Here is a 17,493-nt window from a genome sequence, read left to right on the forward strand (position 1 = left end):
TGTGTTGTTTGGTCACATGGTTTCCTCTGCAGGCCTCGTGCATGCGCACTCATATTGTTTCATTTTCTGTCAATGCACAAAATTTCCAACACGAATTTGAATATAATGTTGAAAACATAATTCCAACAGTCTACAACATGAAATTTCTTTCATATCTTCAACAGATTCTGTTAGCAGAATAAACAAACTTGTAATTTCTTTGCAGAAATGTGTTGATTGTAATGATAGTTACTCTGATGAATAAAATTTCCATATAGTTGAAATATATTGTGATGAACTTCACGATTCAAAAGCCTGATATATATTTCTCTACTCGGCTCCTGCAGCCTACCCACACAAGTCATCTTTCTCTCCTCCCCAATGTCCAAGTTATCGTCACCACCATACTTCTAGTAACCCTGTAGCCTCCCCAAATTGTGTCCGGCTCTCTTTCAAATCTTACAGATGTTGCCATCCTCCCCACCACACACTAGCAGACCAATACTACCTTTGCCAGCAACAGCTGCTGGTGCCCCATGTGCCATCTTGATACCTAATCTCCTCAGAGATACCTCTTGTTCAGTCTCCCTTTTTCTCTTAAATGTGAGTAGCCATGTACCTCCTCCACATCAATCTTCTCTACTCCAAACCCTTCCCTCATAGTTTCACCCCCTACCTAGCTTATAGTGACATCTTCCCTCCCTGGGTTTGTTGACTTGCAAGCTACACTGAGACTTCAGCAGCGTCAGTGACACAAGAAAAGCATACAGTAGAGTGTGTAAAGTGGTTAGCATTAGGAAATGCATCCAGGTGTAGAAACCTTGCCAAAGCAGACACTGGAGTACAAATACAGTCCTTGATTCATTTGATCCTCATCAAACCGTCTGACAGAAATGTTAAATGATGATAAAGATCATAAAATTAGTTAATTGGCAGAAATAAGTTTATATGATGCCTTTAACAAACAAACATTTTACTCATCACAACATGAGTACAAACATTGGTACACAGTGTGTTAAGGTTATATTTCAAGATATTTACTAGCCTTTCATATTTGCACTTCCATGCCTCTTTCTTTTGAATCACTGAATGCAAACATGACATTATCCTTCTGCACACTTCGGGGTACTTGGGGGTCATTGTTTATGTACATATTTGACAACTTTAATGAAAAAGTCATAACTTATGTTATTGTATAAAATATTTAATGAGTGAATCAATTAAAAGATAATGAACAATAAATATACTGTAATTTCAGGATACAATACTCAAGAAAGAATCATGTGTAGGGTTTCCAGGAGGTGGGGTGTTGGTATAGAGGTCCTTACATCATGGAAAAGAAAATACATGAGCAGCCATGGAAGGAGGTGGAGGAGAGAAAAGCAAACCAGAAACAAATTTGAAAATTTCTACAAATATTTTGGTTAGAAATTCCATTGCATGAAACATAGGAATTACCCTTCTCCTTTCTCCCTTGTATGAATACGTCTGTGTGAAGTTAATGTGCGATTTTAAGAGAACGATTTACCACAGATATCACAGTGATATGGTTTCTCTCCTGTATGAATACGTCTCTGTGAAGTTAAGTTACGATTTTCAGAGAACGATGTACCACAGATGTCACACTGACATGGTTTCTCTCCTGTATGAATACGAATGTGTATTTTTAAATGATGACTTTGAGAGAATGATTTACCACAGACATCACAATGATATGGTTTCTCTCCTGTATGAATAGGTTTGTATGCAGTAACATCACTACATTTCGTGAATGATTTACCAGCGATGTCACACTAACATGGTTTCTCTCCTGTATGAATACGAATGTGTATTTTTAAGTGACTACTTTGAGAGAATGATTTTCCACAGATGTCACAATGATATGGTTTCTCACCTGTATGAATACGTTTATGTGTAGTTAAGACATTATTATAAGAAAATGATTTACCACAGATGTCACACTGACATGGTTTCTCTCCTGTATGAATACGAATGTGCATCTTTACATGATGAATTCGAGAGAATGATTTACCACAGACATCACAATGATATGGTTTCTCTCCTGTATGAATCTGTTTGTGTCTAGTCATTCCACTACTGTGAGAGAATGATTTACCACAGATGTCACAATGATATGGTTTCTCTCCTGTATGGGTATGATTGTGTTCTGTTAAGGCAGTATTTTGAGAGAATGATTTACCACAGATATCACAATGATATGGTTTCTCTCCTGTATGAATACGTTTGTGTGCAGTAACAATACTACATTTAGTGAATGATTTACCACAGATGTCACAATGATATGGTTTCTCTCCTGTATGAATACGTTTGTGTGCAGTAACATTACTACATTTAGTGAATGATTTACCACAGATATCACAATGATATGGTTTCTCTCCTGTATGAATACGATTGTGTACTGTTAACTGACTACTGTCAACAAATGATTTACCACAAATATCACAATGATATGGTTTCTCTCCTGTATGAATACGATTGTGTACAGTTAACTGACTACTGGTAACAAATGATTTACCACAGATATCACAATGATATGGCTTCTCTCCTGTATGAGTACGTTTGTGTACAGTAACATCACTACATTTCGTGAATGATTTACCACAGATATCACAATGATATGGCTTCTCTCCTGTATGAATACGATTGTGACTAGTTAAATGACTACTTCTAGAGAATGATTTTCCACAGATATCACAGTGATGTGGCTTCTCTCCCATATGAATACTTCTATGGGATTTTAGGCTACCACACTGAGGGAATGATTTACCACAGATGTCACAGTGATATGGTTTTTCTCCTGTATGAATATGATTGTGTTCAATTAAATGACTGTTGTTAGAGAATGATTTACCACAGATATCACAATGATATGGTTTCTCTCCTGTATGAATATGTTTGTGTCTAGATAAATGACTACTGGTAGAGAATGAGTTACCACAGATATCACAATGATACGGTTTCTCTCCTGTATGAACACGCCTATGCCTAAGTAGGTTACTCTTTTGAAGGAAAGACTTTGCACAGATATCACAGTCATATGATCTCATCTCTTTTATCATGTGTTCAGGGGAAATCAATTGTACACTTTTCACAATCTTTTCCATTATTTTTCTTCTCAAATCCCAGTTTATATATTTCTCTTGCTTTTGTCTTTATACTTAATTTCTTACAAATATTTCTGTCTAGTGTTACCTTTGTTTAGCAACACTTACATAAATTTATCTAACTTCAATCAGCACACACGCTCCACTTCTTGACAATCCAGTGAAGGGATTGTCACCAATTTGGCTAACAATATTATATCAGAGCAAATGTTTCACAGGAATTCTACCACAGATTTGTAGAAACAATCCAATGTTTTATGTTGTGTTATCCTTTAGTTTCTTCCGTTACATCAATGTCATCTTACGTTCTGAAATTATAGAGAAACAACATTGTAAGATGTAGAGAGTACCTGAAAAATACAGATTCATTTCTACTGAGAAAAACTGTAGAAATAAACATTTAACACAAGAATTGAGTTGGATACCAACAAGTCTATAAAGAAGTAGACTGAACATGTTGAAGTGGGACACACAGAAAGACATGGGATGAAATACTGAAGAGCGAACTTGGGACGATGAGCTTTTGCTGGCACCTGATTGTATTTAAGAAGATCCTAACTCCATGAAAGAAATGCTAAGACTCATCCTTCTGGTTGAGAAAAGCACTTGTAGCTGTTCCTAATAAAAATTGCAGTGTCACGTAAAAGTGTCCGTGTGGTGCCACATAATAGCATCCTGTGCATTCTGTGATGTGGCTGGCACTAGGAAGGACATCAAGCTGTGGAAACCATAAGGAATCAGACTGGAGACTGCTGCAGCTCCCCAGCTTCCTAGCTCTGGTCAAACCATCCAACCATGCCAGTATGGACAACGGACACTAAATGATGATGAACATATAAATTTATTAAAATTTACATCACAGAATCTTGTGTGACGCTGACATATTTGTAATCTAAACTGACACCTTCACATTGTGTAACAGTTTTAAAATGAAACTAGAATAGTGGGCTCTAACATTAGTCTTTCTCCAGAAATATAATTTGTCACTGTTGTTTAGATCCAGGTCAGTTCTAACATAGACATTCCATCTATGAACATCCTGTCTATTTCTATAACAGCGAGTTCGTTGCCAGTGCCGCTGGACTGGCTCCTGTGAAGGTGGCACGTAAAATACACCATTTCGAGCGTGGCCGTTACAGTAACCCTAACTGGCCTTCGTGCCGGTGGCACGTAAAAGCACCCCCTACGCTCTCGGAGTGGTTGGTGTTAGGAAGGGTATCCAGCTGTAGAAATTCTGCCAAATGAGATTGGAGCCTGGTGTAGCCATCTGGTTTCACCAGTCCTCAGTCAAATCGTCCAACCCATGCTAGCATGGAAAGCGGACGTTAAACGATGATGATGATCATCATCATCAAATACAGTGACGATTGCGAAATTAGCAATTAGCGATGGCGAAACGTAAAGCTAAAAATAGAAAGATAATGAGAAGCTGAGGCAATGTGAAATGGCGAGATTTCGATCTAGTCTTTTTCATTCGCAAATTGAGCCCCTCTTAATTTTGTTCAGATCGCTTTCAATTTTGGCGAATCGATGCAACACTGAATTTTGATTATGATCAAGCAATCAATTTATCTCAAAAACAAATTCCGGTAAAAGTGAAAAATGAAGTGGATGGGGTGGGGGGATAATTAAAAGTTTTAAAATGTGATTCTAGAGAAAAATCGTTTTCAGAATTCGATCGTCCATAACCAAAAAACGTGGGATTCCGAAAAAAAAAAAAAAAAAATATATATATATATATATATATTTACCGGAAGTTATGACGGAAAAATCGGAACGTGTGAATTTCTCGAAAGTCCTGGGTGAAGATCATAAAAAATATGAAGACTATGATTCTGCACATGCTAGAAACAACAGCCAAATCTCACAAAACTGTGATAACATAACTTAATCAAAGTAATTTCCCACAGTAATTCATGTGAAATTAAAGTAAGTTTTTTTTTCCCAACCCATCTACGTGGGAAATTACGGAGATTAAGAATAGGGGGGAAAAAAAAACACGATTTCAAATTTTTAATGAAAAACTCCGACCCTAAATCCACCCCGCTCCCCGCCGTCGACGATGGATTGTGTAGAGGGTAGATTCCTTAGTGAGAAAAAGCAAACAAATCAGACATGATATTTGTCTCCCATAGATAGAAACAGTCAAATCCAGCACAAATCATAGACATCATTCTTCCAAGGTTAGAAACAGCAGCCAAAACCTGTACAAATAATACACAATTTTCTCTCATAGGTAGAAATAGCAGCCAAATCTCGCACAAATGAAGGGCATCTCTCGTCCATAAAACATAGAAAAGACACAGATAATTGGCGCGCCAAAAAGTGAACATCTCATTCATAAAACATAAAAGTGACATCAAGAGTCGACGCGCGAAAATGCGAAGATCTACAGAATTAAAATCATGGAATAATTTCATTGTTTAATACTTACGGAAATGTTTCATAAAAGATAGTATAGTTATAAGTGTACGTTTGGCAGTTGAGAAATACTTCGTAAGTATTATAAATGTATTATCAGTTGATTAATAGAAATTAATTCACAGCATATCAACATTTAGTAGGGAGTACGTCCAATGCGCATGCGTATCTCCACACTGAAATCTTTAAAGCAGATAACCCTTGCTTTAGTTTATTGCAGCTGATTTGACTACGTTGAACCTCTTATTGGATGTCGTTATAGGTCGCTGCTGGCTACGGCCTTCCAGTCGTCTTTATTGGGCGAACTATTTTTACTGAGGTGGAGGCACAATGGCCCAGTGGTTAGGGCAGCGGACTCGCAGTCGTAGTATCGAGGTTTCGATTCCCAGACCGGGCGTCGTGAGTGTTTATTGAGTGAAAACTCCTAAAGTCCCACGAGGCTCCGGCAGGGGATAGTGGCGAACCCTGCTATACTCTTCCACCACAACTTTCTGTTTCTGTTGTGCCTGTAATTCAAAGGGTCAGCCTTGTCACACTGTGTCACGCTGAATATCCCCAGAGAACTACGTTAAGGGTACACGTGTCTGTGGAGTGCTCAGCCACTTGCACGTTAATTTCGTGAGCAGGCTGTTCCGTTGATCGGATCAACTGGAACCCTCGACGTCGTAAGCGACGGAGTTCCAACAACATTTTTACTGAACCGTGATATCGGCCTTAAATGATCTTCTAACATTACTTGACATGTCTGTATTGATACGGGAAAGTAGCTGTATAGAAGTGAAAGTTCATAACAGCAGTTCCCTTCACCTCCGCCTAAATATCGGGTTGGTTTTTAGCCACAGCAACAGTTGATCCATTCGTTGTGGCTACGTTTCTTAGGCCCTTCTTTGCAAGGTAAATTTTTTTACCACCTTCACCCTACGATTTTCACATAAAAAAAAAAAAAAAAAAATATACTCCAACGATTTTTCGCGTGGAATCAAATTCCTCTGACATCCCACTTTATCTAGGTGTTTATTTGTTTTCGTACTTTTTGTGTTGTTTGGTCACGTGGTTTCCTCTGCAGGCCTCGTGCATGCGCACTCATATTGTTTCATTTTCTGTTACCGCACAAAATTTCCAACACGAATTTGAATATAATGTTGAAAACATAATTCCAACAGTCTACAACATGAAATTTCTTTCATATCTTCAACAGATTCTGTTAGCAGAATAAACAAACTTGTAATTTCTTTGCAGAAATGTGTTGATTGTAATGATAGTTACTCTGATGAAAAAATTTCCATATAGTTGAAATATATTGTGATGAACTTCACGATTCAAAAGGTTGCTTGCTTTTTACTCAGCCTGATATATATTTCTCTACTCGGCTCCTGCAGCCTACCCACACAAGTCATCTTTCTCTCCTCCCCAATGTCCAAGTTATCGTCACCACCATACTTCTAGTAACCCTGTAGCCTCCCCAAATTGTGTCCGGCTCTCTTTCAAATCTTACAGATGTTGCCATCCTCCCCACCACACACTAGCAGACCAATACTACCTTTGCCAGCAACAGATGCTGGTGCCCCATGTGCCATCTTGATACCTAATCTCCTCAGAGATACCTCTTGTTCAGTCTCCCTTTTTCTCTTAAATGTGAGTAGCCATGTACCTCCTCCACATCAATCTTCTCTACTCCAAACCCTTCCCTCATACTTTCACCCCCTACCTACCTTATAGTGACATCTTCCCTCCCTGGGTTTGTTGACTTGCAAGCTACACTGAGACTTCAGCAGCGTCAGTGACACAAGAAAAGCATACAGTAGAGTGTGTAAAGTGGTTAGCATTAGGAAATGCATCCAGGTGTAGAAACCTTGCCAAAGCAGACACTGGAGTACAAATACAGTCCTTGATTCATTTGATCCTCATCAAACCGTCTGACAGAAATGTCAAATGATGATAAAGATCATAAAATTAGTTAATCGGCAGAAATAAGTTTATATGATGCCTTTAACAAACAAACATTTTACTCATCACAACATGAGTACAAACATTGGTACACAGTGTGTTAAGGTTATATTTCAAGATATTTACTAGCCTTTCATATTTGCACTTCCATGCCTCTTTCTTTTGAATCACTGAATGCAAACATGACATTATCCTTCTGCACACTTCGGGGTACTTGGGGGTCATTGTTTATGTACATATTTGACAACTTTAATGAAAAAGTCATAACTTATGTTATTGTATAAAATATTTAATGAGTGAATTAATTAAAAGATAATGAACAATAAATATACTGTAATTCCAGCATACGATACTCAAGAAAGAATCATGTGTAGGGTTTCCAGGAGGAGGGGTGTTGGTATAGAGGTCCTTACATCATGGAAAAGAAAATAGATGAGCAGCCATGGAAGGAGGTGGAGGAGAGAAAAGCAATATTTCAATATTTTATTATTGGTAACACAATTTGCTGTTATAATTTGGCTTGTTTTCATCTTTTGTTTCATTAGCAATCATTTTTGTGCCCAAGGAACTTACCCAGTCTGCTCGTCCGACCCCCTAGCCAAAGGTGCTCGGTTTCCCATCCGTAGTACGGCCGCATAAGACGCAGTTTTTTAAAGATATTTCAAAATAAGAAAAGCGCAATCAGCCGGCATTTATGTAATTGAAAACTAAGTTGCTTTTATACCATTTTTCATTTACACATTTAAATAAAATTTCAGCTTTTTTCCCCGATTTTTTTTAAAATACGGACATTCCGAATCTACTATCTGTTTCTTTTTATAATTTCGAAAAAATTTTCAGACGAAATGGTGTGTGATGTAAGGGAGATTTAGCTGTTGTATCAGGCACATCCCCCGACCACCAGATACCTTCCTCGTTTCTTTGATACATGTAATAATACTTGATACTTTTAACCCCCTCCCCCAACTCCTGGAAATTAAGCAACAAAATGTTTTGTATTTTAAATTTTTAATCCCCGATCCTGCATCAAGCGAGTCCGTGTCTAGGGGTGTGGATGTATGAAAGAGAGAGAAACAAATTACTTAATAGAAAAGTATGCTACGAAAATAAATGATTTTCATATCATTTTTCAATCAATATGTAACCCTAAAAAAATTCCTTACTCATATGCATACACACACTTAATGTGAGCTACATGCATTTGTAGAGAGAGTGAGAGAGTGTGTGGTAAAAGTTTACAGAGAGGGGAAAATATTTACCATGCGAAAAATGAAAGTGATAGACAAATAGGTCTTTTCTGTTGCTGTGACAGATTTTGAAAAGTCTTAAATTTCATATATTCATGTAGTTTTCCACATTGAATCCGTGATTTTGATTTGATTTATTCAAGAAAAACAAATTCGAAATACGTTACGATTTTTACCCAATCTGGAAACAGGATTTGCATACAAAATGAACAAATGAATACAATGCATGTGAGATAATACATATAGAAAGAGTGAGTGACAAAAAGTGTTGTAGATAATAGATAGATAGATTGATAGTGACGCAGAAAGAGTGGGATAGTACTCAATTTAAAATTTAATTTATTCCTCATAAAATTTATATTTCTTTTATCATTATTGACATGTTAGATTTTTGGGGAACACAGATTCCAAAAATCAAATTCAATTTTCTTTTCAGAGCCTTTTTTTTTTTTTTTTCACAAAACACACATACATACCATATACAGAGTATTTCACGATATTTTGTGTCTCCTTCCAGACAGAAACTTCATGTGTTGGTGAACATTCGATGCTGATAGAGAGCATAAAGATTAAATTTAAAGTTGAAAAAAAACATTAGCTAACATGGAGAAGTGGAAACCATTTGAAAATTGGAAGAAAGTTATGGGTATCATGATTCATACGGGATATCAAAAATGGGATCTATTTTAAAACGGGGGCGCCAGTATTTTCTTAACGAAACACTTTGAAACTTGGGACACTGGTAGAATGTGTCATATAAAACATCTTTTACTCTTAGTCTTCTTAACAAAAAAAAGGAATTCGCAAGTTATTCCATGTTAAAGTTGTCCTATTTCTGTAATTTCAACCAATCACTGACATCTATTCAGCTCAATAGAGTTACTGCTGGCCGGTCATAAAAATGTTATTCCCTGTGACATATTTCATCCGGTTTAATCGTAATTTATACACATATATTGTTTATATAATAAATTACGCTGTGCGTATCTATGTGTGTAACAATTTTAGAGTTCGGATTCTAGAGTTAGGGTTAGTTTTAGGGGATTAATACGATATACACCGTTACAGCGCTAACTGTTTTCAACTGAATAGCCGTCAGTGATTAGTAGAAATTATCGAAATAAGACAATTTTTTACATGAAATAAATTTGAATACAAAAATATTTTTCTGTTCTATAACACAAAATAGATAAGTATACGAAGTTTGAAAGTCTTTCCGTACCAAAAACACTATGTAAAAAATTAATGAAAACTGGTGCCCCCGTTTTGAAATAGATCCCAAAAATATTCATGTTATGACTGGTAACCAGTGCTTTGTGAACACTAAAATATGTGAGACATGACATGGACAGGCGCAACTGAGACCACAAAGCCTGCAGTCAACCCTTGCTGAAGAGGGATACTGCTGGAAGGCCATATGTGTGGCAGCAGGATTTGGCTCCTTGCAAAACCTCCAGAAACTGTAGGAACTAACATTTTCTTTTCTTCTCTTTTTACTTGTTTCAGTCATTTGACTGCGGCCATGCTGGAGCATCGCCTTTAGTCGAGCAAATCGACCCCAGGACTCATTCTTTGTAAGCTTGGTATTTATTCTATCGGTCTCGATTGCCAAACCGCTAAGTTACGGGGATGTAAACACACCACCATAGGTTGTCAAGCGATGTTAGGGGGACAAACACAGACACACAAACATATATATATATACATACATATATACGACGGGCTTCTTTCAGTTTCCCTCTACCAAATCAACTCACAAGGCTTTGGTCGGCCTGAGGCTATAGTAGAAGACACTTGTCCAATGTGCCACGCAGTGGGAATGAAGCTGGAACCATGTGCTTGGTAAGCAAGCTACTTACCACACAGCCACTCCTGCGTCTATATGAAGAAGTCTGTGTTTAGTTAAGTGACTACTATTAGAGAATGATTTACTACAGATATCACAATGATACAGTTTCTTCCCCACATGAACAGATTTGTGTCTAGTTACTTTACTACTTCCAGAGAATGATTTACCACAAATATCACACTGATATGGTTTCTCTCCTGTATGAATACGTTTGTGCATAGTTAAGTGCATACTTTGAGAGAATGATTTACCACAGGTATCACACTGATATGGCTTCTCTCCTGTATGAATACGTTTGTGTCCAGTTAACTGTATACTTTGAGAGAATGATTTACCACAGACATCACAGTGATATGGCTTCTCTCCTGTATGAATACGATTGTGTTTTGTTAAGGTAGTATTTTCAGAGAAAGATTTACCACAAATATCACACTGATATGGCCTCTCTCCTGTATGAGTACGTTTGTGATTAGTTAAGTGCATATTTTGATAGAATGATTTACCACAGATATCACAATGATATGGCTTCTCTCCTGTATGAATACGTTTGTGTTTTGTTAAGGCAGGATTTTCAGAGAAAGATTTACCACAAGTATCACAATGATATGGCTTCTCTCCTGTATGAGTACGTTTGTGTGCAGTAACATTACTACATTTAGTGAATGATTTACCACAGATATCACAGTAATATGGTTTCTCTCCTGTATGAATACGTTCATGTGTAGTTAAGATATTATGAGAGAATGATTTACCACAAATATCACAGCGATATGGTTTCTCTCCTGTATGAATACGTTTATGTGTAGTTAAGACACTATGACGAGACAATGATTTACCACAGATATCACACTGATATGGTTTCTCTCCTGTATGAATATGTTTGTGTCTAGATAAATGACTACTGGTAGAGAATGATTTACCACAGATATCACAGTGATATGGTGTCTCCCCTGTATGAATACGTTTGTGTATAGTTAAGACATTACTTTGAGAGAATGAGTTACCACAGATATCACAATGATACGGTTTTTCTCCTGTATGAACACGCCTATGCCTAAGTAGGTTACACTTTCGAAGGAAGGACTTTGCACAGATATCACAGTGATATGATCTCATCTCTTTTATCATGTGTTCAGGGGAAATCAATTGTACACTTTTCACACTCTTTTCCATTATTTTTCATCTCAAATCCCAGTTTATATATTTCTCTTGCTTTTGTCTTTATACTTAATTTCTTACAACTATTTCTGTCTAGTGTTACCTTTGTTTAGGAACACTTACATAAATTTATCCAACTTCAATCAGCACACACGCTCCTCTTCTTGACAATCCAGTCAAGGGATTGTCACAAATTTGGCTAACAATATTATATCAGAGCAAATGTTTCACAGGAATTCTACCACAGATTTGTACAAACAATCCGATGTTTTATGTTGTGTTATCCTTTAGTTTCTTCTCTTACATCAATGTCATCTGACGTTCTGAAATTATAGAGAAACAACATTGTAAGATGTAGAGAGTACCTGAAAAATACAGATTCATTTCTACTACTGAGATAAACTGTAGAAATAAACATTTAACATAAGAATTGAGTTGGATACCAACAAGTCTATAAAGAAGTAGACTGAACATGTTGAAGTGGGACACACAGAAAGACATGGGATGAAATACTGAAGAGCCAACTTGGGACGATGAACTTTTGCTGGCACCTGATTGTATTTAAGAAGATCCTAACTCCATAAAAGAAATGCTAAGACTCGTCCCTTCTGATTGAGAAAAGCACTTGTAGCTGCTCCTCATAAAAATGGCAGTGCCACATAAAAGCATCCTCTGCATTGTGAAGTAGCTGGCACTAGGAAGAGCATCAAGCTGTAGAAACTAAAAGAAATCAGCCACTTGCACGTTAATTTGACGAGCAGGCTGTTCCGTTGATCGGATCGACTGGAACCCTCGACGTTGTAAGCGACGGAGTGCCAACAACAACTTTCGTTAGTGGAGTAGTAGTTCCGTTTTATTCTTTTCTAAATTTGATATTTTATACTTTTAATGATTTTTCTTTCATTTCTCCCTGTAAAAATATTTATATTCTATCATACGAACAAAAACGAAATCATTCATTTACTTTCTTTCTTTTACAACTGTATACTACATGCTACTCAAGAATATTAATGATGTTCGGTGTTGTATAAGCGGGTAGAAATCAGATTTTCATAACTCACTCCCCATCATTTTCAAGTGCGTGGCGAAAATAATTTTAAAAAATCCCCCCTCAAAACGTATAATATCCAACTTATGTGAATGAGCTATTTTGAAACTCCGCCTGGACGCCTCTCTTGCATAGCTAGAAACAGCAGCTAAATTCCGCACGAATCAAGAACATCTCTCACCTATAAAACACAGAAGAGACAAAGAATCGGTGCGCCAAAAACCGAACGTCTACAGAATTAAAAACATTGAATATTTTCATTAATACTTACGGAAATGTTTCATAAAGGATAGAGTTGTTATATATGTGTGTGTGTGTGCCTGGCAGCTGCGTTATAAATATTATAAATGTATTATCAGCTGATTAAGAGAAATTTATGCACAGGACATTTCGTCAACTAACGACGAGGTAGCAAGTACATTCAATGCGCATGCGTATCGACTGTCCTGAAATACGACAAAAAAAGTCTTAAGTATATTACTGTTGATGCGTGTTTGTGTGTCCCGTACGGAAACAACCTAGTAACGACAGTATTAGGAGAGGTTGGGAAGATGAAAAGAGGGAGGGGTAAAATGTGGGGTCGCTAAACTACGAATAGGTAGAAGAAAGTGACGATTGCGAAATTAGCAATTAGCGATGGCGAAACGTAAAGCTAAAAATGGAAAGATAATGAGAAGCTGAGGCAATGTGAAATGGCGAGATTTCGATCTAGTCTTTTTCATTCGCAAATTGAGCCCCTCTTAATTTTGTTCAGATCAATTTTGGCGTATCGATGCAACACAGAATTTTGATTATAATCAACCAATCACTTTATCTCGCGGGAACTATTCTGTTGGTAGATCCATCTCGCAAATTAAAGAATCGGATGTTGCTTGGCATTAAAGTTTAGAAATTTGTGTAATTTTAGCAAATCAACAGAGCATGGCATTATCAGTTTGTTACCATGACAACCGCATACTGTTTTGTGGTTCAGTGGTCTGTGTCGCTGTTCCCTGTGTTGATTTCACCCACATGTTTTGTTTTAATTTTTCAGTGTGTTAGTATATTACTCTTTTACTTGTTTCAGTCATTTGACCGCGGCCATGCTGAAGCACCGCCTTTAGTCGAGCAAATCGACCCCCTTGTATGCCTAGTACTTATTCTATCGGTTGTTTTGCCGAACCGCTAATTACGGGGACGTAAACACACCAGCATCGGTTGTCAAGCGATGTTGGGGGACAAACACTGACACACACACACATATATATACGATGGGCTTCTTTTCAGTTTCCGTATACTAAATCCACTCACAAGGCTTTGGTCGCCCCGAGGCTATAGCAGAAGAGACTTGCCCAAGGTGCCACGCAGTGGAACTGAACCCGGAACCATGTGGTTGGTAAACAAGCAACCTACCATACAGCCACTCCTACGCTTCTATTACATATTTTTCTGTGTGTTAGTATTTTAAATACTTAGTTGGCTAGCTATGCCCGTATATACCGACCACAAACTTACACGAAATACAGACGTCTGCGTGACGTATGTATTTCTTCCAACATAATATTGACTTTTCAACACTTGTGTTCTTAAAATATTTCTTATTACCTTTATTTTTAAAAAGTATTTTCGTTGCAAATTAAAGTGATTTCTTCTAACATTAGTTCGTTTAAATATAATCAGTAATTCAGCATAAATAATAGAAGGTGCTAATTAAGAACATTTCGCAAAAAAACATATAACATAACAGGTATTCATTTTCTTGTGTCTACCACTCTGATTGTTTGGTATTTGTGCAATTTGTCTCTTACTCTATAATGTACCAATATGTAGCCCAACTAATCACAGCCTCCAAATAAATTACGTGAGACTGTCGTATCTTTACTCCGTTTGAGCCTACCATTAGCTATAAAAGCTCACCTCCTTCTAGTCTGAGGTCTAACCATTATGTCTCTCACCAATGTCATCAACATCTACACAGCACAGGCTCTAACATATTGCTGTTTGTGTACTTCTCACAAGGATCAACAGCTAACACACAACCAACACAGATGCATGTGAATATATGAAAAAATATCCATCAACCACTTCCATTTATCATCTCGTGTGTATATATATGTGAGGCCCGCATTAAAGACAGTTAAAGTCACAGCCTTGTGGTTTATATATTCTTTACTGGGTTCCTACCAAATGAGATTACAGCCTTCTGATTAAGTCACATTAGGTGGTTCGACCACTACCTATCCACCAACAATAACAGCCAAATCTCCCTAGCCACACTGCACCGGGAAAGACTTCCTTTTGTACCACACACAAAAAACCTCCCTTTCTTTACAGAAACACGCGTTTCGGGAAACGGAGATTCCTAATCTGAAGAAAAATCGGTATTTCAAAATTTATTTTTCTCACATCTTTTCATAAAAATTCTTATATATATGCTTCATAGAAGCCGATTATATGACAATAACATGTTCATTTATTTTCGTATTTTTTTGCTTTGTTTGGTCAAATGATTTTCTTTCCGGGCCTTGTGCACTCTCATACACACGTTATTTCATTTTCTATCAACGTGCAAAATTTGGACACTAATTGGAATACAATGTTGAAAACATAATTCCAAGGTTTATCCTCCGTAAATTCCAACGGTCTGCAACATGAAATTTCTTTGATATTTTCAACAAATTCGTATGTCTATCATGTACAGATATATGTGGGTGGGTGCCAAGGGTGTTTCTTGGAGATTTGGGTCTTATTTAGGTACTCATAATTTTTGTAACTTTCAAATTTCATTTTATAGAAAAAAAACCCACTTTCAGTTGTGAAAGAAAGAAAACAAAACATACATGCACACCATTGCCGAAAGTGCATTCAAAGAGTTCGTCAGCTCCAGATATTTATGTTACCAGAATAAACAAACTTGTAATTTCTTGGCAGAAATGTGTTGATTGTAATGATACTTTCTTTGATGAATAAAATTTCCAAATAGTTGAAATATCTTGTGATGAACTTCTCGATTCAAAAGGTTGCTTCCTTTTAACTCAGCCTAATATATATTTCTCTACTCGGCCCCTACAGCCTACCCAGACCTGTCATGTCTCTACTCCCCAGTGTCAAAATTATCATCACTATGGTATTTCTAGCACCCGTGTAGATTCCCTGGCTAGTATACCCTTCTCCCTCAGTTGTTACAGATGTAGCATGCCTCTTCCTTTTGAATCACTGAATGCAAGCATGACATTATCCTTCTGCACACACATCCTACAACTCCACTTTCTGTTTTACCATCTTGCAAAACAGAATACTTCATATTTTTGGTCCTGAAGCTGTAGAATATTGGCATACCTCTTTTTCTTCTGTTTTTCCCCTAGCTAAACAGACCTGTCTCCTAGTTTTTCAAGCAACCAGTTCTCCCCATTCCTTCGAACCCCTCAAGATGTCTCTGCTTTTATTGTTCTATATACTTCCCTGTTCCACCATTACGTCACCCTTCACCTGGGTGGCATTTTGCACCAGCTAGATTTGTTCTGCAGCTCTACGTGGGTTGCTTCATCGGAACTTCCAATTGTCCTCTATCTCCTCCTTTTCGTGAAAAGCTTCAACTAGTAAATCACAAGAAAGTTAACTGGGAAGGTAGATTTTGTGTGGCAGATGCACCAAATGGGTAGATGAATCTGGTGACTCAGCACATTCATAGGTAATCAAGGGGCTGGTAGGTCTCCCCAAGTTCTGAAGACAGAGATGACAAAAACAGGATGGGGTTGCCAATAAGCAATTCCTCCACAACCTTCACACCCAATTTTAAAATAATCCAAATCTGGACCTTTGAAAGCTTAACCCTGAAAAGTTTAATTTAAAGAACCCATTATTCATAAACTAACAAGGAATCAATCTGTTCTGGGGCACTAAACTATACTTATGCCTCATGTTCTTCCTTTATGGTTTCTTCTGTTTTGTACTTGGGGGGCGGGGGTCAATGTTTATGTACATGTTTGACAACTTTACAATATTCCTGCATATGAAAAAGTCATAACATATTTCATCGTATAAAATATTTAATAAGTGAATTAATTAAAAGATAATGAACAATAAATATATTGTAATTCCAGGATACAATACTCAAAAAAGAATCATGTGTAGGGTTTCCAGGAGGAGGAGTGTTGGTATAGAGGTCCTTACATCGTGGAAAAGAAAATGGATGAGTAGCCATGGGAGTGGGTGGAGAGAAATGTAAAAAGAAAAAAAAATCAGAAGTGTTCTGGAAATACTTCAGTTAAAATTTCCATTGCATAAAATATAGGAATACTAAAAATATATAACAAACGAGAAACTATCTTTCTCCCCTGTATGAATATGTCTGTGTGCAGTTAAGTAAGAATTTTCAGAGAATGATTTACCACAGATATCACATCTCTCCTGCATGAATACGCTTGTGACTACTTTTGGAGAATGATTTTTCCACAGATATCACAACGATATGGTTTCTCTCCTGTATGAATACGTTTGTGTCTAGATAAATGACTACTGGTAGAGAATGATTTACCAAAGATATCACAGTGATTTGGTTTCTCTCCTGTATAAATATGTTTGTGTCTAGATAAATGACAACTGTTTGCCAGCAAACAGCTGTTGGTGCCCTGTGCCATCTTGATACCTAATCTCCTCAGAGATACCTCTTCATCAGTCTCCCTTTTTCTCTTAAATGTGAGTAGCCATGTACCTCCTCGACATCAACCTTCTCTACTC

General features: G+C 37.2%; 2 protein-coding genes across 2 annotated transcripts in view; one reads left to right on the forward strand and one right to left on the reverse strand.

Moving 5' to 3' along the window:
* Positions 1 to 17,493, forward strand: part of LOC106874808 (uncharacterized) — a 150,017-nt gene that overhangs the window by 97,215 nt on the left and 35,309 nt on the right. The window lies entirely within an intron of this gene.
* On the reverse strand, positions 1,169 to 17,080 carry LOC149130619 (uncharacterized). The gene is given in 3 exon segments (XM_089344627.1): positions 1,169 to 2,999; positions 10,692 to 12,049; positions 13,046 to 17,080. Coding segments are annotated over 2 exon segments (2,616 nt in total). The 5' UTR covers positions 11,742 to 12,049; positions 13,046 to 17,080; the 3' UTR covers positions 1,169 to 1,433.

The sequence above is a fragment of the Octopus bimaculoides genome, chromosome 28 (assembly GCF_046866305.1).
Source record: "Octopus bimaculoides isolate indiv1 chromosome 28, ASM4686630v1, whole genome shotgun sequence".
NCBI lineage: Eukaryota > Metazoa > Mollusca > Cephalopoda > Octopoda > Octopodidae > Octopus > Octopus bimaculoides.